The sequence below is a fragment of the Rhinatrema bivittatum genome, chromosome 2, assembly GCF_901001135.1.
Source record: "Rhinatrema bivittatum chromosome 2, aRhiBiv1.1, whole genome shotgun sequence".
Taxonomy (NCBI): Eukaryota; Metazoa; Chordata; class Amphibia; order Gymnophiona; family Rhinatrematidae; genus Rhinatrema; species Rhinatrema bivittatum.
The window spans coordinates 661,477,007-661,502,977 of record NC_042616.1 but is presented as its reverse complement, the minus strand read 5'-3'; the positions used below and the strand labels follow the sequence as shown (position 1 = coordinate 661,502,977).

At 44.1% G+C, this 25,971-nt stretch overlaps 1 protein-coding gene across 1 annotated transcript in view; it reads right to left on the bottom strand.

Moving 5' to 3' along the window:
• PREX2 (phosphatidylinositol-3,4,5-trisphosphate dependent Rac exchange factor 2) overlaps nucleotides 1-25,971 on the bottom strand; it is a 922,406-nt gene that overhangs the window by 493,888 nt on the left and 402,547 nt on the right. Inside the window, exons 20-21 of the mRNA XM_029591436.1 lie at nucleotides 21,239-21,375; nucleotides 16,934-17,054 (exon numbers count right to left, since the gene is read on the bottom strand). Coding sequence (XP_029447296.1) covers nucleotides 16,934-17,054; nucleotides 21,239-21,375 — 258 coding nt within the window. The remainder of the gene's footprint in view (nucleotides 1-16,933; nucleotides 17,055-21,238; nucleotides 21,376-25,971) is intronic.

Genomic DNA, 25,971 nt, shown 5'->3' with positions numbered 1-25,971 from the left:
CAGTACATTTCTTTTTTAATCAGTGTTTTCCCTGATTTAAGAACATATTCAAATAGAGTCAGCAGTTTCCTGAACACAGTAATCCATCAAGAAAACTTCACAATTATCCCCCTCTCATCTACCAGCTTAGCTCTCCCTTTTTGCTGTAATAGGGATACAAAGTAACCAACTTCCATCATTCCCTTATATCTCTAATGTCTAATACAATATAAAGTTGAATGGGCTTTTGTATAGTTTCATCAGTGACTCCATTTTCATTACTATTCTATGCATTTTATGAGTTTCCCAAAATAAGTCACAACCTGTTATTATTTCAGGGTTTCCTCAATTTCAGATCCTCTTTAGTCCCATTTCTTTTTTTTTGTTTCCTTTTGACTAGGAGAGTATATCTGAAACAAATAATCCTTTTCATCTATTCCCTTTTTGTATCACTCTTCCTTTCTTAATTCAATTTCCATACCAAAAATAACAACACTACTTTTGCTCTATTTTAGTTTTACTAGCAACGCACATTCAGGCCGATGCAGTATCAGTGCATAGAAAATAGGCGCTCAACGCGGAGTGCCCTCTTTCTTAACGTGCACCGAACCACCTCTCCTGGGGCTCCGATGTAATATTCAAATGACCTGCTGTGCTAAAAAGGACATGCTAGGGAAAAATGTGCATCTCGAATGCATCCCTACCACCTCGGGTACCTAGGAGACATGGCTGAGAGCCCTGTCTGAAATGCTATAAGCTCCCTCCCCCCCAAGGTCTGGCCTCCGATTAGTCCTTTCCACTGACATTTGACAGTGAAAAGGACCAATCCCTTTTCAGGAAGGTCTTCTGAAAAGTGATTGGTCCTTTCACTGACATGTGACAGTGAGGGGACCAATCACCAATAAATGAAAGAGGAAATAAACCGATATTAAAGTGTCGGGGTAAAGTGCCCCAACTGAAAGGAGAGTATTCCCTTTAGCTGCCCCCTTTGTAATAGCATCTAGTGACACTGGATTGAAACAACTGGAAAGGATAATTAAATTGTCAGACACTTAATATTAATTTATTCACTCCTCACTTATTGCCGCATGGTCCCTTCACTGACAAATGTCAGTGAAAAGGACCAATCGGGAACAGCCCTGGAAGTTCAGAAAAGCATATTTACTGCTTTTCTGTACACTTTTTTTTGGCCACTCAGAAATTATTGCCAGCTCTGTGCTGGCGTTAATTTCTGAGCATACAAATGTGTGGATTTGACACACATTTTTTTTTCTGCATTGAGGGGAATACATAATAGTGCTCATCAACATGAATTTAGATGTGATGAGTGCTATTATCTATGCGGGTGGGTAGGTGCGCATTCTGGATGCGCTAACCCCCGTTTTGCATCGGGGGTTATGGCCGCGTGTCCAAAATTCTCATCCAACCGCATGTTGAGCCATGAGCTGCGGCCAGCACACCATACTTCATCGGCCTAATTGTAAAGGTTTCTCCATTATGGTTGTACACCTCTTGCATCAACTACTCTTTCTACTGCCTCATCCAAATTCTCCAAAATAATCCAATTCTCCCCTTCAGTGATGGCATCTCCAGAATGCCTGTTGCACAGTCTCTCACAATACTTGCAGTTTTTTTTCAAGCTTGTCCGTTTTATTACTTTCTTTCTTTCTAGTTCTTTTGTGGTAATTATGACATGCTAGTGAAGCATATCTTTTATTTATTCTGCATTCCAGGTATGGGACAGTAGTATTATGGTAGTCAAGCCATATCTTTCTTTGAATCACTTCCCATGAAAAAATTGTGACTTGGACCCAATGGTTGTTAGAATCAGGTATCCAAGTTGCTGTGATAATTTTTTATTGCATTTCCAATAAACAGAGGCACATGAGTAGCCATTTGGAGAATAAACAGCTATTATCGGTTTCTCTTCTGAACTTTCCTTTTAGAAAAAGCAATGCTACATCTCATCTCCCTTATTTGAACTCTCACACTGCTTCCAGTGCTATCTTTGTTGCTATTAACAGCTTTATTTTCTTCCAGAAAGTTGTCTCCTGATATGGTATTACGTCCCTATGTTGTGAGGGCTGGTAGCAGGACTCGCGACCGGCCCATCTTACCTTCCCTCCCATGCCGTTCCAGAGCTAGCTCTCCGCCGGGGCAGGAAGGGGGGGGGTGTTTTAGAGGGCCTCCAAGCATGTCTGGCCGCCCCCCCCCCCCCCCCCCCGCAGGCTTTTCCTTCGCAGCAGAGATGCTGCCGCTGATTCTCCTAGGGCAGGACCTTAGGCACACGCACGCGTGTGCACCTGCCCTCCTCTTAAAGGGTCCACAATGCGACAGGACTGCCGGCTCCTCCACATGACGTCAGTCCCAGATAGCTATATAAGGCGGCTCCTGGCACTCAGGAGTCACCTTAGCAACTTCTCCCTTTCTCCGTGGGTGAGTTGCCCCTCGGCTCCATTTTTCATTGTCCTCAGCTGACCTTCATTGGTATTGACCTCTGCCCATCGTGACCTTATTGTGTGGCATCTGGAACTGACCTCTGCCCATCCACTGACCACATCTGTACGCTGCCTGGAACTGACCTTAGCCTGTCCACTGACCACATCTGCATGCTGCCTGGAACTGACCTCTGCTTGACCACTGACCATGTCTGACCATCACCTGGAACCTGACCTTTGCTGACTGACCATCCATGGACTGACCACTGGTACTGACCCTTGCCTTGGCGGAACATTGACCACGCACCCTTGTTTGTGATGGGCACACCCCTGAACTTTATCTCTTGGAGATCCTGTGAGGCCCACCTAAGACCAGGTGGCCCTGGTAACCAAGGGCTCAACCTGAGGGAACCCAGAGTTGCTACTGGTGAAGCTCCAGCTATCCTCTGTCTCCTCCTGTGCTCCGCCTCCTGGTGGCAGGTGCTCTCTTGGTCCAACCAGGGAGCCTACCAATCCTGCACCAGGCCAAGTGTCCACCTCCCGGCGCAACACCCTACTTCTCTATTTCTTCAATTTGCCCTATTTTATGCCTTCACTTCCAGCTAAAACTGGATCCTTGTTTCTTTCTTTCAAAAAAGCTTTGTGCATGGCTTCATCCTTTCTAGCTTTCACGCCTTCCTCAGTCTGTTCTCTTATTTTGTTTTCCAGTAGAATTCTTTATTTTCTAAAGAGGTCATCTCTTTTTGTTTGACTTCTCCAGGTAAAATCTCCTCTGCTGAGTATTCTCCATCTTTTTGTTGAAATCTGACTAAAGCTACCTGCAGATTTAAAGCAAATAGTTCTTGAAATTTAAAACTCTGTTCTTCATTCTCTTTAAGACTTTGCTCAGCCACATTCATTTCTTCTTCTGTTTCAAGTTTTCCTTCCATCCTTTCACAATGGAATTCAGCAAGTTGTTTTTGGTGGCTACATAAGTGTAATATCTCACATTTCTTTCTTCATCTAAAGGAACTTTTTTTTTGCGGTCAATTCTTGAGTGATCTCTTGAATGAATAGTTTTTTGAAGTTTTCCTCCTTCCATGTTGATCTCCACTTGAGAATGCTTTCTTGAGCCCTCATCAAAAGAAGAATTCTCTAGGGATGTGCAGACCAAACGTTTATGTTCATAAGTCCATAAGTCGAAAGGGGGGGTCAATTTCGGTCAATATGGACATATGGAGAATTCCATAAGTTGAGTCTATGTCCATACATGCACCGATTCCCTAAATAAAAATTTAAACCCCTCACCCTTTTTAATCCCCCCCCCAAGACTTACCAAAACTCCCTGGTGGTCTAGCGGGGAGTCAGGACGCCATTTCTGTACGCCTTTGCGAGGAGCACGTGACGTCGGCGTCACGTCGGAGTGACGCGGATGTCACATGATTCCCCGCGCGTTCGCTCCGGGACCCTCGTTGGACCCAAAAGGAATTTTTGGCCAGCTTGGGGGGTCCAACGAGGGTCCCAGAGCGAACGTGCGGGGAATCACGTGACATCCGCGTCACTCCGACGTGACGCCGACGTCACGTGCTCCTCGCAAAGGAGTACAGAAATGGCGTCCTGACTCCCCGCTAGACCACCAGGGAGTTTTGGTAAGTCTTGGGGGGGGATTAAGGAGGGTGAGGGGTTTAAATTTTTATTTAGGATTAACAATCGCGATTTCCAACGTATTCAACATAGCTATGTTGAATAAGTTGGAAATCCGATCGTTTTCGCCTCATCACTTTTTTAAGTTAAAAAAAAAAAAAAGTTGCGTTTTACCTATAAGTTCAAAATGAATGCACACCCCTAGAATTCTCCCTAGTGTCCGTTTTTGACAACTCTATTTCTACAAAGGTACCTTCCTTTACTGGCAGTTCTTCTATAATAATTTTTTCCGTGTCTTCTATTTTTGCAAGGACATTTTTACCTAAATGACGCTCACTTAGCACCACAGCAGGATTTTCCCTTGACCATAGTTCTTCAGAGGGGCTTTCTATAGTATCACAATGGGCCCTCTCTTATCCAAAAGAGTTTATCTCTTCCCCTTTCTATTTGCAAGGAGTAATGATTCTTCATAGCAATGTCCAATACTGGAAACCAGGCCTCATCAGTGGATCTCTTTGTCCTCTTTGCCAGAGTTTGTTCTGGTATTGACTACTTTTGGTACCTCTTTTCCTTCTCCCTTATAGAAGGAATACCCTCATGGTTTGTTTCATTTTCTTGTCTACTCAGTTTTTTTCCGTATTGCCATTCTTCTTCAAAGCATTGGAGCCTCCTCTTCATTGTGAACATGTCCTCACATTCTTTCCTCTCCTTTTCTGAGAGCTGTTTGGCACTTTTGGCAAGTCTTTCCACATTCTTCCATTCCAAACAAAGCCATTCTTCCTGCTCTTGATTTAAAGAATTCTGAGAGGCTACCAGCATCTCTCCCTGTGTTTTTTCCTCAGGTTCCCACATCACAAGGAGCCTCACCGGATCTGACATCTTTTCTTCTTCACCTGCTTTTATTTTTTCCTGCAGAAAGATCTCCTCTGAATCTGGGTTTGTTTCAGGGCTCTCATTCTCATTCAACTTTCCTTCCCCTTCTGTAAGCCACTGATACTGCATTTTTTTTCTCCTGCAATTTCCATTCGTTTTCTTCTCTTTCTTCAGTAAGCCTTTTTATTTCTTCCTTCGCAAAGCAGAGAAATTCTTTTTGCTCTTCATTAAAAAGATTCCAGTCTTCTTCCTGTTGTCTTCTTTTCTCCTTTTCAGATTCTCTCTCATAATACCCATACAAATTCAAGGCAGGAGACCTTCCTTCTGGGCTGTGTTCTTGCCAGTGAATACATTCTCTCCCTGGACTAGGCTCACACCATTTAGTAGTATCTCTTCCTGAAAACTGGTTAAATATATAAACTACTGGGCTTCTTGCAAAATTCCTTCAGTTGTCCTTGGATAACCTTCTTCTACAATATTGGCTTAGAATGCCCTGGTCTCTGATACCTGTGACATAGGCTGGAATTTCTTTTAGATTTAACGTCACTTCTTTCTCGATGGCTTAACAATTCAGCATCTGGTTTGTTTTACATTTTGTGCATTTCGGCTCACTAGTCCACCATGACTGAATCTTCTGTTGAAGAGCCTTCTCACTGGAGAAGGAAAAAAATCATATCTCCAAGGAACCAAGCACAGAAACAGACAGAGAGGAGCCAACACCCAGGAAAACAACTCAGTAAATCCAAAATTCACCCAATCCTGTGAGGAATGAAGGTATGAAAAGTTATTTTAACAGGTGAGGCTGTTTGGGACCGCCAATTCTTTAACCACCCTCCCTTGTAACGTGACTACCCTCCCGCTATTGGTGGCTGAGGTGTAACAATAATAATAGGTTTTCATTTGTTTCAGTTGGGTGTCACTAGATGTTATCACAAAGGGGACAGCTAAGAGGAATGCTCTTACCAGGACTGAAGGGGAATTTACTAGGGATGTGCATTCGTTTTGAATGAACGCACAATCTGCAATGTATAGGTCCCTATTTGTTGTATTCATGGAGTTCTGAAACATATGGAGAACCCCTATGAATGTAACGTATCATTAACGAATAAAACCCCCAATGTCAGGAAGTATTTCTTCACAGAAAGGGTGGTGGATGCCTGGAATGCCCTGCCTGAGGCAATAGAGGGTTAAGTGACTTGCCCAAGGTCACAAGGAGCAACAGCAGGACTTGAACCCTGGTCTCCTGCCCACTGCTCTAACCACAAGGCTATTCCTCCACTATGTATGTATGTATGTATTCACCAGGGGAAGATCCTGTCAGACAAATCTGATTGACTTTTTTGACTGGGTACCCAAGGAATTGGATCAAGGAAGAGTGCTCGATGTCAACTACTTGGATTTCAGCAAAGCTTTTGATACGGTTCCACACAGGAGACTGGTGAATAAAACAAGAAGCTTAGGAGTGAGTGCCGAGGTGGTGACCTGGATTGCAAACTGGTTGATGGACAGAAGACAATGTGTGATGGTAAATGGAACTTTCTCTGAAGAGAGAGCGGTTTTAAGTGGTGTACCTCAGGTACAAACTTAAATTGTAGGGATGTGAATCGTTTTCCATATCGTCTTAACGATAGAAATCGTGTGGCAGGGCAAGAAAATCGTCTTAGGCACGATTTTTTAGTTAAAAAATCGTTAAAAATCGTTTTTTCCGATTAGTGCGCACTAACTGGGAGTTAGTGCGCACTAACTGAAAATGATACAATTTGACACTTTTCAGGTCAGTTAAGGTCAGTTTAGGAATGAATATGTATTCCTATTGGCTGCCCTCTTATTTATTCATGTTACCAAGTTTCCTACTGACAGTATATGGGGGATGGGAAATGGAAACAGTTGGTAGCTTGACAAAACAAGTAATGTGATCAGTCAATGTGACTAGAACTTGTGCCCTAACCCTGATACCAGGGGTATTGTGATCTTCCTGCACACAGTGCCCTATCCCTATTAATACCAGGAGTGTTGTGATCTTCCTGCACACAGTGCCCTATCCCTAATACCAGGGGTGTTGTGATCTTCCTGCACACAGTGCCCTATTCCTGATACTGGGGGTGTTGTGATCTTCCTGCACACAGTGCCCTATTCCTGATACCGGGGGTGTTGTGATCTTCTTGCACACATCCCGGTATCAGGGATAGGGCACTGCGTGCAGGAAGATCACAACACTCCTGGTATTAATAGGGATAGGGCACTGCATGCAGGAAGATCACAACACTCCTGGTATTAATAGGGATAGGGCACTGCATGCAGGAAGATCACAACACCCCTGGTATCAGGGATAGGGCACTGTGTGCAGGAAGATCACAATACCCCGGAGGAGTGAGGGTCAGGCAGCTCCCCCCTGTCTGTGAAGCCAGCCTCTCACTAGTAATGCAGGGAGGGAGCTGTCTCAGACTTCACCATCCTCCCCCCCCCCCCCTCACCCACACACCATTCACTAGCTGGGACATGGGGGAAGTCAGGAATGAGGGTCAGGCAGCTCCCCCCTGTCTGTGAAGCCAGCCTCTCACTAGTAATGCAGGGAGGGAGCTGTCTCAGACTTCACCATCCTCCCCCCCCCCCCCTCACCCACACACCATTCACTAGCTGGGACATGGGGGAAGTCAGGAGTGAGGGTCAGGCAGCTCCCCCCTGTCTGTGAAGCCAGCCTCTCACTAGTAATGCAGGGAGGGAGCTGTCTCAGACTTCACCATCCTCCCCCCCCCCCTCACCCACACACCATTCACTAGCTGGGACATGGGGGAAGTCAGGAGTGAGGGTCAGGCAGCCCCCCCCTGTCTGTGAAGCCAGCCTCTCACTAGTAATGCAGGGAGGGAGCTGTCTCAGACTTCACCATCCTCCCCCCCCCCTCACCCACACACCATTCACTAGCTGGGACATGGGGGAAGTCAGGAGTGAGGGTCAGGCAGCTCCCCCCCTGTCTGTGAAGCCAGCCTCTCACTAGTAATGCAGGGAGGGAGCTGTCTCAGACTGGTATCAGGGTTAGGGCACTGTGTGCAGGAAGATCACAACACTCCTGGTATTAATAGGGATAGGGCACTGTAAGAGATGACTGTAGTAGATTGAATAAAGATCTGATGTTTCTGCTCTCCTCACACCAAACAAAAACAACACACAAGCAGAGAAGCCCTTCTTACAAAGCTGAGCTAGTGAGTTAAGTAGGAGGAAAAGTAAACATACTGGTGCCAGTGTGGCTACTTAAAAAATACACTTACCAACAATCAATTACATATATTTGAACTGTGTACAGTTCCAGCCAGGACCACCTTTCTAAAATGCACAGTGATTGGCAAATTCAACATGCACTAGCATTTCAGGTGCCTGCTAACAAAAATAATAAACAAACAAGTTCTAGTCAGGTGAGTGCTGATCATTACATTACTTTTTTTGTCAAGCTTCCAACTGTTTCCATTTCACATCCCCCCAACCATATTGGTAACATCAATAGATAAGAGCACAGCCAGCCAATAGGAATACATACATACATATTCATTCCTAAGTGACCTTTACTGACCTGGGAAGTGTGAACACTTTGTTTCATTTTCTGTTGGTGTTCGTTAGTTTCCAGTTCCATTTCCCATCCCCCCAACCATCACCTCAGTGGTAACCTTGGTAACATCAATAGATAAGAGGGCAGCCAGCCAATAGGAACACATATTCATTCCTAACTGACCTTCAGTGACCTGGAAAGTGTTTATTTGTATCATTTTCAGTTAGTGCGCACTAAATCGAGTTAGTGCGCACTAACGGGGAGTTAGTGCGCACTAACTCGAGTTAGTGCGCACTAACACGATTTAACGATTTTTAACGATAAATCGTTAGAATTTCTATTGTATCGTGTTCTATAACGATTTAAGACGATATAAACATTATCGGATGATAATTTTAATCGTTGAAAAACGATTCACATCCCTATTAAATTGTAAGCCCTTTGGGGATAGAGAAATACCTACAGTACCTGAATATAATCCACTTTGAAGGGCTGAAAAAAAAAGTGGAATATATATATATAAAGCTCTTATCTATATGCTCAATGACAACTTATTCTTTGTTTTACTGAATACAACACCCGTATGTATATATTTATTATTTTATTTAACTCTTTTATATACCGAAGTTCGTATGGACATCACATCACTTTACATAGAACGGATAGAGAGGAGGAAATGGAAAAAGATCAGAGTAGAAAAATTACATTATAACAAATAATTGGTTGAAATAAAATGGCAGCGAGTAGAGGTTAAAGGATAGAGGAGGAAGGATAGGCAAGGAAGTGGTGAAACAGCAGTAACAATGTAACTGGAGTAAAATTATAGATTAAACTCAGAGAGGGATTATGTACAAAGTAACTGGAGTAAAATATCAGAATTAACTCAGGGAGGGATTATGTAAAGGGGAGTTGGGTCACGTGTTGACAAGAGGGAGAGGAAAGGCGTTAAGTGAAGGCCTGTTTAAAGAGCCAGGTCTTTAATTTCTTTTTTAATGTCAGAGTGCAGGGCTCAAGTCGTATGTCAGGGGGCATTGAGTTCCAGTAAGAGGGGCCAGCAATGGATAATGCTCTATGTTTGGTGGATATGAGGTTTGTGAATTTAGTGGGGGGAATGAATAGGGTGCCAGAGTAAGCTGATCTGGTGTGTCTGGTGGGGGTATGAAAGTATAGAGAGTTGTTTAGCCAATGCATGTTTGGGTTGTGGAGGGTTTTGTGAATTATCGTGAGGGTCTTAATATATATTTTAGGTACTTTAACCTAAAGAACTTCAAATCGAATGCAGATAAGAATCTAGATTATGTCTAAGTATAAGTATAAATTGTTTACTGAAATTCTTGTCTCATGCAGCAAATTATCTCTGATGTATATTTCAAAGGATTGATCCTTTATGTCTACTTTATGTCTTTTAGGTTCTTTGGATCCAAAAAGTTGATGTTCAGAGTACTCCAGCTGTATTTTTTTTCTTTCTTTCTTTGTTTCTCCCTTATGTATATATATATATATATATATATATATACATAAGCTTGTTGTAAACTGTGTCTAAAAAATGATAATTAAATAGCCCTAGATAAAGGGAAAAACTGAAAAAAAAATCCTATGTTGCTCATTCATACTCCACACTTTAAGACTGAATATTTTTTCGATTTGTTACCTTTTTGTAACAAACAAACTAAAATGGACAGGGATAAATAACTAATCATTTCTCATTGCTGCCTGATGGGAGATACTGTGAAGTATTAATGTAAGGCAGTATGCTACCAACTGTGCAGTATACTATCTGCTATTTTGTTCTCCTAAACAAATTTCACTTTTCTCTCTTGTACACAATTTCAGTCACTCCACTTGCTTCACTAAGCTGCCAAAAGGTTTCCTCGTTGCAGCATAGTATTAACATTAATGTTCCCTGGCCTCATCTTACCTTTACAGGATACAGAATATTTTATCAAGCATTCATATAGCTCATGCACTCATATTTTCTCTATTTTCAGTTCTTTTCTCTGTTTAAAGTGTGTTATAACTTTTAGAAGCCTTTTTAGCAGAGCACTTTGTGTTTCTGCTCTCATTAAACTCATCCTCTTAATGGCTGACATTCTAAACGGTTCTCTTTAGAAAAAAAAAATGTTTTCAATATCCCTTTCTGATGTCGTCACTAGGCTGAGAGCACCCAAGCCATCTTGGTTCCCCAGGTAACAGCTCCGTCTATGAATTCGGAGCTGTTTGGAGTGTTGGGCAGCCCTACTAATCCCTTACTGTGCTCTCCACTACATCAGCCTGCTTTCCAGTTCTTTTGGGACATACAGTCAGGCCCCTCAACCCAAGTAATCAATTTTTTTTTTTGCTTTTCTAGATACCCCTATTACACATGCAAATTGGTTGGGCCCCATACACATCTGCTTATATCTCTTATAGAGATATTTCCTTGATTTTCAGTCTGGTTCTTCAACCAGCTGCAAGTAATGACACTGCCAGCCAGTGTCAGACACACCCAGGCACAAACACAAACAGATTTTTATATTGCAGAAACTTTATTAGTACAAACACACTGACACCCACAAAGACGCCTACTGTTTTTCTCAGTTACAAAGACACACCCACACACTGACGGGCAGATTTTAAATGCCTTGCACTTATAAATTCCGGCCTTTATGCGCATGGCCGGGCCTTTGCGTGTCAGGCGAATCTTCCAAGAGGCCCGGCCACGCGCATATAGGCCGGTACTTGTTCAAGTGCTGGGCATTTGGAAGGGGTGGGCCGGAGGGTGTGTTCTGGGCAAGGAGGGGCAGGGCGGGCCAGGACAGCACCATTGTTTGCTGTCCCAGAGCCTCACACACCAGCTGGCTGCCGGCGCATGCAACTTACTTTAGCTCAAGTGCTGAAGTAAGTTGAGCAACAAAAGTAAAAAAAAAAAATTTGAGATTTAGGGGTTGGGGAGGAGAGGGGAAAGGGAAGGGATGTTAGGGTAGGGAAGTTCCCTCCCAGTCCGCTCCTTAATTGGATTAGACTGGGAGGGAACTGGGGAAGGTCAAAATGTGTCTTCATGCGAGATTTGCAAAAATCCTCCCCCCTTGCGCACACATGCGCACACAGATTATAAAATCCGGGGTGCATGTGCGTGCAGCCCATTGATTTTATAACATGCATGTTCCGGCACGTGCATGTTATAAAATTGGCGTGTCCATGTGTGCATGCCGGGAACCGTGCACACACGGATGTGCGTTCGCAGCAATTAAAATCTACCCAAATGTGGGTGTGTGGGTGTCTGTGTCAGAGAAAATGATATCAAACACTCACACTCTTTCTCACAGACAAAGTGTGTAATGGTGTGTTTCTCTCACTTTCTCTGACACAGACACACACACTTTCTCTCTGACATGCTAATGTTCTACAGCTGTTTATGTGTTTGCACAGTGAGCGCCCCCAGTACAGTGTGCTGCATCATGGTGTAAAGATGTTGCTTGCTGTCAGCACTTCCCCATTCTGCAGCAGCCCCCCCCCCCCCCCTTTCCCAATCCCATTCTCTAGGAGATTCGCTGTTTCCAAAGCCAGCTGCTTCTCTCATAGCTTAGTACAGTCACTTCGGTTAGAAGTCTCCCCAACACTGCAATGGCACTTCCTCATAAGAACATAAGAATCTGAGACATACCATACTGGATCAGAACAAGGGTCCATCAAGCCCATCATCCTGTTTCCAATAGTGGCCAATCCAAGTCACAAGTGCCTGGCAAGTACCTAAACATTAAATAGATCCCAAGATACTATTCCTTAATGATTAATACCAGTTTATGGACTTCTCCTCTTGGAACGTATCCAAACCTTTTTTAAACCCAGTTACACTAACTGCACTAACCACATCCTCTGGCAATGGATTCCAATGTTAAATTATGCATTGAGTGAAGAATAATTTTCTCCGATTTGTTTTAAATGAGCTACTTGCTAACTTCATGGAGTGCCCCCTTGTCCTTTTATTGTCTAAGAGAGTAAATAACCAATTTAGTGTAGTTAGTGTAGCTGGGTTCAAAAAAGGTTTGAATAAGTTCTTGGAGGAGAAGTCCATTAATGGCTACTAATCAAGTTTACTTAGGGGTAGATTTTAAAAAAGTGCGCCTTCGCGTACTTTTGTTGGCGCATCAGGCGCAAACAAAAGTACGCTGGATTTTAGTAGATACGCGCGTAGCCGCGCGTATCCGCTAAAATCCTGGATCGGCGCGCGCAAGGCTGCCGATTTCATGTAGCCGGCGTGCGCCGAGCCGCGCAGCCTACCTCCGTTCCCTCTGAGGCCGCTCCGAAATCGGAGCGGCCTCAGAGGGAATTCTCTTTCACCCTCCCCTCACCTTCCCCTCCCTTCCTCTACCTAACTCGCCCCCCCGGCCCTGTCTAAACCCCCCCCCCTACCTTTGTCGGGGGATTTACGCCTCCCGGAGGGAGAAGTAAATCCCCGCGCGCCAGCGGACCGCTAGCGCGCCGAGATGCAACCTGGGGGCAGTTCCGGAGGGTGCGGCCACGCCCCCGGACCGCCCCGGGCCGAAACCATGCCCCCGGGCCCGCCCCCAAAACGCCACGTCCCGCCCCAAAACGCTGCGCCGATCGTCCCTGCCCCCGACACGCCCCCCTCGAAAAACCCCGGGACTTACGCGAGTCCCGGGGCTCTGCGCGCGCCGGCAGGCCTATGGAAAATAGGTGCGCTGGAATGGAGCAGGGATGTTCCCAGAGGCGATGTTGTAATTCTAAGACAACATTGTGCACTGGTATGGCTACAACTTGTTTTGGAGGGTCTACAAACTGAAGTACCTCCAAAGTTTGGTGTCTGGTGTCCTGCTCTGTTACCAGGTTGAAAGGAATGGAATCCACCATCTCCTGGACAAAAGTAGTGAATGTAAAATCTTCTGGTGGAGATTTCTTTTGGGGATCTGTTGGTGATGGCTCAGACATAAAATCCTCAGATGAGGTTTCCAAGTTAGTGTCACTCCAAGTGTCACATGCTTGGGAGTGTCATGGAGGTGCAGAAGTCTTATGTGGAGGAGGGATACCAGAAGGTCCTGGAAGTGGATCCTCAGGGGATGAATCCTCAGGGTTCTCCTCCCTTGGATTAGAGGGAAGGGAGTCCAGCAGATCCTGATACCTTTTCATGATTATCAGGTGGAGTGCTGACTCTGGGTGTCCTGGATCCCCAGGAGGGAGTGGCACCATTGGTGAAGGCTTCAGCATCGAAGAAGTAAATAATACCTTCGTTGAAGTCTTCGAAGTTACCGTCTTTGTTTTGTGTTTTCCATGCATCGGTGCAGTTGTGAAGATTGTCATCGTGCTGGAACCGATGGAAGCATTGGCCTGACGTCTGGTGTTTGTATCAGTATTGGCATCGAGGTCGTCAGTGGAATCGGTGGCACTGGCATCGGGGTTGTCCCCGGCATTGAGACAAGTCCCGGCATTGGTGATGTCACCAGAATCGATAATGGCATTGTCATCGGTAATGTTACCAGCATCGGTGATGTCACCGATATCGATGACATCACCGGCATCGGCACGGTCGCCGGAATTTGTTCTTTTAAGGCTTGCATTACTGCTTGTTTGATTAGCAGTGTCAAGTCCTGTGGCACCGGTGGAATGGTGGGTGCCAATGGAGAAGTAGCCAATACCTCTTGCGAAGGCTGTACGGGTTCTGTCGATGCAGGCCCTGTCAGTGGCGGTGTTTCCTTATGTTTTTGCCGCTTTGCGATCGGTTCTCCCTGGGAGGGAGCTAACGGTGACGTCGGGGCATGGCTTATGTTTAGGCTGCAATTCGGTTACCGACCTTATCGATGCCGTCGATGGTGTTGGTGATGTCCTATCTCCTGATCCGTCTGGGCGACGTTTCTTCAGCAGGAGTTTTTTAGTGACTCCTGCTGGGGACGATTTCGTCGACGTCGAAGGGGAAGGAAGAAGTTGGAGGTGAAAAAGGTGCTCCATTTTTTTCTTGTCGAAGCTTCCTTCCTTTAGGAGTCATTTCTGCACACTTTGGGCAGGAGGAAATGTCATGTTTGTCTCCTAAACAGACCACACATTCAAGATGCGGGTCTGTGATAGACATGGTCCGATTGCAAATCGGACATTTTTTAAACCCCGAAGCCATATTACTATCGACGGCCATCGATGAAAGCACTGAAATTTCTCTGAGAAGAAAAAAAAATTGTTTTTACTTACTGTAAAAAAAATGGAAGTGTCACCGGCCGGTGAACGAAGTGAGAGTGAGATCCCTTATGGAAGAAATTTCTTGAAAAGAATGACTTTTTCTGTCAAAAATCATGAGTAAACTCACTGGCTCCTATCTCCACGATGCTTACAGCAGCGCGGAAAAACGAAGACTAGAGTGAGACCCCTGTGACAGAGAATATCATGGCATGCTGGGCATGCTCAGTGGCCTCACAGTGCCAGTCAAAAGTTTCTAGAAACTTTTACAGAAAGTTTTCCCACAATAGGGCTCCGTCAGTGATGTCACCCTTATGTGAGGACTAGCATCCTGCTTGTCCTGGGATAACGCATGTTAAATGCTGTTTATCACGTGATATCGCCATATAGTGGGCACTATCATGCAATATTGCACGATATAACAGAAGTGAAAGGGGCAAGATCCAGGGATTGGATCAAGCCACATTGGCTAGGTCCTATCTCCAAACTTTTCTCTTGTATGTGATAGGGGCAAGATGAAGTCGGCGCCATTTTGAAAAAAAGACAATGACCAGGTATGGGCCTAGGAGGTGCCCCAGGCCCCCAGCTGGTTATTGAAGACATAGTTTAGAGGTACAGGGGTGAGGGGTGAGGGTCCACCTGCCCCCTCCAGACCACCAACATACTATTTTCTAGGGTTGGGGATGGGGAACACTAGATACCAGGGATTTTATAATATTTGGAAGGGGATAGGGATGGTCCTGGAGGGGTAGGAGGGGCTATCCTATGTCAATGGGGCTTTTTGACTTTGAAGGGGAGTGGGGGGAAGGAAATGGGTAATCGCTGTGTATGTGGAATGTTTTATTTTTCATTTTGGGAGGGCCAGTGCCGCATCAGTAGGTAGTGGGGTGATTTTTCTTCTTTAGGGGAAGGCCACTTTTGGGCTGCTCATCCTTTACACGATGGCAGCCTTGGCCAAGGTGGGCTAACATCACTCAGGTAGGATTCTATCTGCTGTGTGATTTTTTTGTCGCGTGTTTTTGCCGTGATAAAGAATTGTGCTGCGGTAATGCTGTGTTGGGAAGGGGCCAAAATTCACGGGAATGCCCCTCCATGATATCTAGCCCCTCTCCCTTATCTGTCTAACTTAGGTGGATAAAACTGTTATTCAGCATTATCCAGCTAAGTTTAATGGCTAATTTTAGGGCTTCTTCAGAGCAGTCCACATGCTGGCCGTAGAGGTCCACATGTTAACTGGACTCCCTGCGGCTGAATATTGACCCCATAGATCTTATATTCCAGGTTTTTGCATTAGCTGTGTGCTTAGCACAGGTCCTCTGTGGGCTGATCCTCCCACCACTCTCCACTCTAGGATGAGTCAAGGCCCCTACCTCAGGCCACTCCTCCCTCTTGAAGCTGAATCTAGGCTCTCCAGGCTGTGTCTAGGCCTTTTCATTCTCCCTTCTCCTCCCAGTCTAAGACTCCCTGCCCTCACCTGTCAGTGAAAACAAGTTGAAGAGGTTAGAAGAGAGTTCTCCTGCCTCCAATTTCACTGACTCCATCATACAAAATGGTTCCAGCCAACCTCACTAGAGCCTTTTCTCCCTCTTGACTTTACTCAGCCTGGGGTGGGGGTGAGGCGTAGGTGGCATGTTCATCCCACAGAGGTCATGATGTGGAAGTCATGGGGTGTAAGGTGATTGTAACCACACTCAGCCTTTTGAAAGTTACACTGGTAATGCCTCAGTGTTATTTCCTGAAAAACACTGCCTTTAATGCCCATTAGTACATGTGGGTCCCTAAACTGAAAGCACATTTAGCACTGGATAGCCAGATAAGTAGGATTTATCCAGCTATGTAGTTGTCCGCTGAAAATCAGATAAGTAGCAGTATTCATTCTTATCCAGTTAAATTAGTCATATAAATTAGATCAACGGATCTAATTTAGCCGGATTTAACTTATCTGGCTAAGTAACGCCTTGACCGTGGATATTCAGCGGCATAGCCATGCCACTGAATATCCCTTGGAACTTAGCCCAATAAGTCATATCGGGCTAAATTACTTAAAAGGCCAGCACAGAATATCGGGCTCCAGGGATTTAATGAAGTGTTTTGCAGAAGATAATATTCACATTAAAAACAGCCATTAATGTATGTTAACAGCCGGTTTTAATTGGCTTAGTGCATTGGCCCCTTAATTTGGAATTATCACACAACCAATTTAACAGCAAAATAATAATTGTGTGGTCTTCAATTTACTGGCTAAATTGGTTGAAAAAAAGGTTTGAGGGAAAAGAGTAAGAAATGAGATTGTCAGGTTACAAAAGAAAAATCGCACCTTCTACTTTACAGTCAAAACCATCCCCTCCGTCTTCCCCTGGAGGTTTGGAACTTGTAGTTTTCTGAAGATCTTCCTGGGCACTCTCAACGCTGTTATATACCCACTGTATGGAATCTTGCTATAAAGGAAAGAACATTTGCAACTGTAATAAATGCTTCTGTTTCAGCAAAAAGACATTCTTTTCATGTTTCTACTTCAAGGGGCCCTTCAGAAATCTGTAGTTTTACTTTTTAGCCTTGTGCTTTATAAAAATAAATAAATAAATAAGAAACCTGAGGTACATTCATAAAACAAACCTGTAAATTTAATTTAATTTTCAATTTCAGTTTTTCCTTTTATGATGGGACAGCAAGGCCATGACTTGTAAAATGGGAAACTGCCCTGGGTCTCAATCTCAAGGGAGCGTCATCAGTAGAGCTGCTTGTACCTAGGGTCATAACAATGGGCCCATTGTGTGAACATACAGTGCTCTGCCCCGATAAATCTACTGGTCAGTGCCCCAGATCTCAAGCAGAAGAAAACAGCCCTCTGCTTCCTGTTCCAGCCCTCCCCTCTCAGGCAGCATGCAAGGAAAAAGATGGGGAGGGGAGCCTGGAGCAGACAGAGCACAGTGCAAAACAAACAAGATCCCTCTGCTTCCTAATCTGGCTCCTACTCTCCTTCTGTTCTCTTCTTGCTTCCTGTCTGCAGGGAACAGGAAGGGGGAATGAAACTGGAGAGGATAGTAGAACACAGAAGAATTCAGTTTTTGTGTGCATAGTCCTGTTGCTAATGTGTAATCCTTTATCTTGTTTTTGATGAGGGTCTGTGTTCTGTAGGTGTGTCCGAGATTAAATATTTTGCTAGTGTGCAAGTTCTGTGTAGGGATTGGTAGGAGTCTAGCTTGTTATGTTTTCCCACTATCAGAGCTACCAAGTTCCAGGAGACAGACATTTTGGCCAGCTAGTTTTTGGCCAGCTAGTTTTGGCCAGCTAGTTTTGAACGTATGTCCCAAAGAAGTGTGTGTTTTGTAGTCCCTGATACTACCCATTGAAATCAGTGCTGCATATCCCATAATTCATCAGGATGGGGTAGGCAGAAATCTAGGATGGCCCAAAATCTACCTCCTGGACCTGGGTAACATCGCAGCTCTGTAGTCACTACCAGTGGTATTGGTGTTTTAGGGCCCAGTAGAATATTTGCTTTTTCAAACACAGTTGTTGCTGTTTGAGTTCTGAGAAGTAATGCTGCCTTGGTGTGGCAGGTTTGCTATATAGGTTCTGAGTGAATTTTTGCAAGGTTTTATGTTACTTCAGAAAGTACCAGGCCATGGATGCACTTCGGTGTTACTGAAGTGACAACATAATTTACATTGTTTTCCTCTGGTGAGTATGTTGTGCTCCCTTACCTTGCTCTTTCTACCTCTCACAGAGGACTAGCTGGGACACTACTGATTTAATGCTTCTGAGACCTCTGCAAACCTCCTCAACATGGCAGCCTGTCATTGAATCATGTGACTGCACAATGCTTCAGAACACACGACTTTAAGAGCCAATGAGTGCAGGCGGAGGATTTTCAATTCTGAACGGGCTTTGTGAGAAGAAGAGACAGAGAAAGTAACAAATGTGCTGATTATTCACCTCATGGATACTCAAAACTTCTGGCAGTGAGAAAAGCCCTCCCTTCAGCAGATGTTTCAGGAGAAAGGGGAAGGTCTGGGGTTGGGAAGGAAGGGAAAATTTGTGCTCCAGTGGTATCCCATGTGCTTTGCGCCTGTGTACGTTTGTGCCCATGGTCCCTGCAGGCCTGAACATTTTCAAAAAGAAACTCTGTAGTGAGATTACAGTTAGCTTGTGGGGTTCACATGGTTCAAAACTAGTGGCGAAATTTAAGAGTTGCCTTATAAATTCAATGTATGTCTTATCGGCATTCAAGAGACTATTGCACTCAAGTCATAAGCACTGTGCTCTCATTATTAGGTGTGTGCGGGGAATTATTTTAATTTAGTTATTCATTCTGTTGGGCAGAGGTTCATTTAGGTTCTTTTTTATTGTTTTATTTCATTTTTTTGATTTGTTTTAATGCACATGACATAGGGCCTTATTTTCCAAATGTATCACACGGGGGAAGGGACGTTTCGCATGTGAAATGTCCCTTTTCGCGTGCGATACCAAAATGGGGGTGGAGTCGGCCCCGGAAGAGGAGGAGTCGAGGCATCACCGGGGCCGACTCCGTGACGACGGCGCGCACAGCGAAAAGGTAAGTGGTGGCGCTATTGGGTGTGAAACCGGCAGCGATCGCAACGCAATGGTGCGATCACTGCCGGCTAGCGCAGGCCCGCCCCCCATTTTGGCCCCCCGCCCCTCATCTTCTAAAGTATCGCAGGCCTGCGATACTTTAGAAAATGAGGCCCATAGTTTTACCAGCACTAAAACCATTTAAAGAACACCAAACCAGAAAAAGAAAAGAAACAAAATTGTTTTGTCTTTTGTTTAGAAAATGACACAACATAAAACTACAAATGTCATTATTTCGGTGCTGTTTTCAAACAAAAACTCTACCGTACTCATTATTCTTTGATTGTTTTCTTCCCTGATGCAAATGTGACGGAGGTTTCTGCCCATAATTAATATTTTTCCCCCAAAGTATATTTTTCTAATCTAGGGGCAGTGAGAGGAATGTTGGATTTAGAATTCCTCCCATTACATAAACATCACCTTTTTGGGGGAGAGGCAAACATGGGGTTTATAAATGCTGGGAGCATACCCAGTGAGTCAGCTGAAGAAGCCAGGAGAAAGGAGCTGGAGGGATCTCCACAGGCAGGAGAAGAAGCTGGGGATCACTCCTTAATCTCAGAGCAGAGGCCAGATAAAGAAGGAGAGCTGTTTTGAGGGGATTCATCCAGAGCCTCAACTGAGAAGAAAAGGTTTGGAGATTTTTTACTTCTTGGTCTGAAGGGAAGAGTTTTCCCCTTGCCTCCCTGAACACTGGGATCCAATACCTTTTTGTCCACGCGTCCAGTCAAGCAAAGGTGGAGAGGATTTTCTGGGACTTTGGGGAGGAAAATATCCAGAGCCTCAACTCTGGATAATTGGATTACAGTTTAAACTTTTAGGAAGTTTGGAATCTATTTTTGATATTTTTGGATTGGCGATGTTTTCCACCTCATTTGCTGATGCTGGAGGCCACATTCTAGTTAGCCAATATAGCCTAGCCTCACCAGTGAGGTGGGCCAAAGATAAACATGCAAGAGGAAGGAAAGGAGTGGAAGAACTTTAGAATGGACATGGGGCACTACTGTGTTTTTCTCATTCTGATATTCTGATGTTGTTTTTGGATAAGAACATAAGAACATGCCATACTGGGTCAGACCAAAGGTCCATCAAGCCCAGCATCCTGTTTCCAACAGTGGCCAATCCAGGCCATAAGAACCTGGCAAGTACCCAAAAACTAAGTCTATTCCATGTTACCGTTGCTAGTAATAGTGGTGTTATTATCTAAGTCAACTTAATTAATAACAGGTAATGGACTTCTCCTCCAAGAACTTATCCAATCCTTTTTTAAACACAGCTATACTAACTGCACTAACCACATCCTCTGGCAACAAATTCCAGAGTTTAATTGTGCCTTGAGTGAAAAAGAACTTTCTCCGATTAGTTTTAAATGTGCCCCATGCTAACTTCATGGAGTGCCCCCTAGTCTTTCCATTATCCGAAAGAGTAAATAACTGATTCACATCTACCCGTTCTAGACCTCTCATGATCTTAAAAACCTCTATCATATCCCCGCTCAGCCGTCTCTTCTCCAAGCTGAAAAGTCCTAACCTCTTTAGTCTTTCCTCATAGGGGAGCTTTTCCATTCCCTTTATCATTTTGGTAGCCCTTCTCTGTACCTTCTCCATCGCAATTATATCTTTTTTGAGATGCGGTGACCAAAATTGTACACAGTATTCAAGGTGCACAATATTCAAGGTGCTTCTGGACTCCATTTGAATTTTCCCTGCTGAATCCAGTGCAAAGGTTAAATTGATGAACACTGGATTGAGTCTATTTTCCTCTACTCCTATTCCTTTTGTTTTCTTTGCTCCTGTTCTGGACAGTACTGCACTGTATCAAGATTTTCTACTTAGAGTGTCAGCCATGAGTAGTACACCAAAGAGTGAACGCGCCCAGTAACCTGGAAGGGAATTCTTCCTCCCTGTCCGGACCTGAACCTGTGGACTACCTAGTTAAGGATAATGCACCAGATGGGGGACCTGCTACACAAAGATATTGCAGTGAAAACAAATGAAGTCATTCTGTTTTCAATTTTAAACATATTTACCTGCATCGGGCGTTTGTATTTCCTGCAGGCTGTGACATGTGCAATGACACTGGCATGCGTTTCCTTACTGACATTTATGCCATTCACTTTGATAATGCACTGTCCGGGGTGAAGACCTGCAGCAGCTGCCACAGTTCCTGCAAGGAGGAAAAACATGAAACATACTACATCTCAACTGAAATAATTATTTTTTATGAATCACAATCAAAGAATCAAACCTAAATACAGTGCAAAAAAAACCTAAAATAATCACTAGTGGTGTCCTGATTTTAATGACCCATCCAGTCTTCCCAGGCCGGTGTTTGGGTTATAATTGCTGCTGTGTACTGGTTAACCCTTCACTTTCTTTTAAGGATTGTAACTACTGCTCCATGCAGGTTAATCCTCACCTCCGTTTTAGGGTTGTTACTGCCACTATGTACAGGTTAGCCCTGTACAGAAAAGTGACCATAGTTACCCCAGGGCTTTCTGCCACAGGTTACTCCTGTTCAATTGCATGAGCAAATTAAAAGTCAACACAAAACCTCATGCAATTTCCAGCACTTTGTAAAGAAAAATATCAGTAAAAAAATGATGACATCTTTTGGTTAATTTTGAAAGGTTTTGCTTACGGCATAGATTTGGTAAAACATGAAAACATGCAAAACAAAAAAAAAATGACATAGGGCCCACTAAAATATTTGCAATTGAGTGCTGCAGAACTTTTGTCCTATCCAGAAATTTGCCCTAAGTTAATTAATAGCAAAAATAGATTGATGCTTTTCAGTAGAAAAGCAATGTGCAGATCTGGCATGCATCCAGTTATATAATCTTGGCTTTTATTCATTCAAATTAAGGACTTTGAAAAATTTTATTCCAATCATTATTCATTGACTTCAGCAAATATAATTTATTTATTCAATCTGATATGCCATCTAATTTGAAAACCTCTAGGCGGTATACAATAGGAAATCAAATCAACCTTCACCCCACATCAATCCCCGCCATATATTTCCTCATATATGTAAAAACCTATGCCCAAATTAAAATGTAATACAATATACAACTCAACACCCATATTTCCTATACAATCCTCCCAAAATTAATATTACATTCAGTTTAATGAAGACCTTGAAAACTTCAATCACCCCACTTAATTATCTTCAAATACATAACATCATAAGCAATCGCCAAAAGCTTCAAGAAACAAACATGATTAAAGATGTTTCTGAAATTTTAGGTAGCCCCTCTCTGCTGAAATTCTAAAAGGACACTGTTAAATAGACTAGGTGTTACACAACTAAATGCGGATTTTCATGTGGTACCCAGTCTAGCCTGGGAAGAGACATAGATCTTAAAGTCTTGAACTGCAGATCTAAGACATCTTGTTGGAATATAAGGAGGCAAAAACTAAGCTATATATACAAAAACCACACTATGTAAACATTTATTATTGATTGATGGTAATTTAAACTTAATTTACTAGAGAATAGGGATGTGCATTCATTTAAAACGAAACAGCAAAATGTGACAAAATAAGGCTAATTAATTTCATTTGGAGGGCCCCAAAACGAATCGGTGGCCACCAAATGAAACTAATCTTATTCATTGATTTTGTTTTAAACTAATGATTCAGGCCTAAGTCTAGGCCCGAAGCTGGGGCCTCACCTAGAGCATAGGCCAAGGCCAAAGGCAGGGGCCATGGCCTAGGCACGAGCGTGACACTGGGGTCTCAGAAGAAGCACAGGCTGATGCCAGGGCCTTGGCTGATACCCCCAAATATTAAACAAAAAAATCCCTTACTTTATCCAAAGAAGGCCGGGTACCGATGCCGGGGCCTAGACCAGGACTAGGCCTGATGCTGTGACCCAACCTGGAGGTCAGGTCCCGATGCCAGGGCCTCAGCCTAGGCCAGGGCCTGGAGGCTAAGTTCTGACACTGAGGCCTTGATCTGGACCCAGGCTCAATGCCAGGACCTAGGCCCAGACCTCAGGCCTGATGCCTGGGCCTCGGCCAGGAGGCCAGGTCCTAACACCGGGGCCTAGACCAGGACCCTGGCTCAGTGCCGGAGTTTCAGCTAGAAAGACAGGTCCCAACATCTGGGCCTTGGCCAAGAGTCAGGCTCAGACCCAGGCCTCAGATCCTCTTCTTGGTCCTCTTCGTTCTTCTGTACTTGCAAACCAACTGACACAGTATACTGGGGTTGAGCCAAAGTTAATTGCTGTACATCAAAATGGCGCCATCCGCTGGAATGAATGCCCTGGAGTTAATTAGCTCATGGGCAACCCCAGATGGTGCACTTGGCTTGCAAATGCCAAAAATTAAAGAGAAGCATGAAGACACTCCAAAGACTGGGCGCCAAGGCTCAGGCCTGATCCTGGGCCAAGTCCCAGTTGTCAGGACCCAGCCTCCTGCCCGAGGCCCCAGCATCGGCCTAGGCCTGGCGTTGGGACACAGCCTCCAGGTTGGGTCATGGCATTGGACCTGGATCTGGGCCTAGGCCCAGGGTCAGGCCCAGGACTTGGAGCCCAGGCCTCAGAGCCTCTTGGTCCTCTTTGTTTTTTGGAACTAGTAAGTCAAATGATGCCATCTGCTGGGGTTGTGCCCGAAGTTAATTTACTTCGGTGCATTCACCCCAGCTGATGGTGCCATTTTGATGTATGTCATGACTCATCTATAGTTATCAAACCGGTCGACACGAGAGGAAGGATAGTTATTAAGTATCACACCCAATATATTACTGAGGTTCAGTGCCAGTTATCTGATTCTGATTTTTACTATTATCTCTTAACCCTACAGAGGGCATTCAACGTGAAATTTATGCATTTTTACAACATGCTTTTTGTAGCAAACTGATAGATCAAAAGCTCACTAATTATCTGTTTGAGCAATTTCTGGTTGTTCTGGTTTTGTATTTGGTGCCTAATATTCATAAGTCACTGTCCTCTCCTCCTGGTTGGCCCATTGTATCACATATTGGCTCACTTTTTGAGCCCATTTCTAAATACATAGATAGTTTTTTGCAGCCCAATGTTTCCAACATTAAATTATTTGTAAAGTATACATTTGACTGTATCAGATTAATATCTTCTGTCCGATGCATGCAGTCTGAATGGTGGTTAGTCACAGCTGATATTTCATCACTCTACACAAATATTCCTCAGGATGCTGCCAGTAAGATCATTCAATATACTTTGGCATGTATGGACCTTTCTGCCTCTAAAATCAAATTCATAAGGGATTTAACTAAAATAGATTTTGAGAAAAGCGTTTTTGTTTCGATCAGCATTTGTATCATAATGTCAAAGTTATCCCGATGGGGTCAGCTATGACCCCTTCTGTGGTCTATATGTATGTTGATCAATTTGAGTGCCACCACATTTATAATCTATATTCCAGCAATATTTCATAATGTGTTTACGATATATTGATGATGTCTTTTGTACCTGGTCAGGATGATTGGCCCAGTTACAAACCTTCATACATTGGATTAATACCCTTGACCCTAACCTGCAGTTCACTTTTCAATACCATGCAGAGTCTATCTCATTTCTGGATTTATGTATTTACAAAAATAATGGTGCTCTTCACAACACTATTTTTCATAAAAATACTGACAAAAGCACTCTTTTGCATTATGACAGCTTTGATCCAAAGGTGTTAAAAAATAATATTCCCATCAGACAGTTTTTTAGATTACAACAGGTTTGTTCCACAAATGAAGAATACAGGTTACAGGTCAACAGCTATGGTCACGGGATTTCAGGAACAAGGATAAAGCAGGTCTTGTATCAAGAAGGATTTCAAAAGTGCTTTATACACTAATTGTGACAATTTTGTTATTACTCTCTATAAAATTGTCTGTTTTTAGATTTGTTTGTACCATTTTCTGGTAGAATTAAGTCCATCATTAAAAATCACTGGTCTATATTGGATTTGGAATCATTATTCTCTGATCCCCCATTTTTGCCTTTAAGAAGAATTGGTCCCTAAGCAATCAGCTTACCTCTGCTTCACTTCCAATGCTCCCTTGTGTAGCTTTAGGTCCGGCTGGACAATACAAATATGGGCCTGTTTGGTGTGTTCTTTTGTGTATGAATTGTCAGAGATATATATTGCAGCTTATAAATTACCGGTTCATTAATGAGCACCCCGGCATCTGAGGGCTGAACCTAAGGGGAACAAGGTCTGGTACTGGTGAAGTTCCTGTTGGGTCTCTGCACCTGCCAGCTCCGCCTGCTGACAGTAGGGACCTGTAGGGCTCCTTCCTGCAGGTTGCATCAACTCCACCTCAGCCTAAGGGTCCACATTTCCAACAGATTTCCAAGGCCATTGACTCGGTGGAGGCCACCACTCTTCAGGTCATTCTAGATTTAGTCCATAAGATCCTGGAGCAGCGCTTCTTCAAGGCTGTGGCAGCTTCCATGTAGCACCAATGCCCGGCTAGACTCTATGACAATTCCCGTTGCACCAAAACCTCCAATGGTGATTCCCGCCACTCCAGCAGCTCCCAGTCACCCTTCTTTTCCCCTGCCCACTTCCAATATCCTAGAAAAGAATCTCCTGAGGGAATTCCATGCCATGCATCCCAGGAAACCTAAACCCTCAGGGAGGGGGTACTCTTATGTTTGGTGGACTGCAGGTCCATCCAGTGGCCTGCCATTCTTACCTACTAGCTGGCCCCTAGCTGCCTGGTCTCCCAATACCATATCTCCCTGGCTGCTTCCAGTAGCCCCTGAACAGGTTCCTCCTTG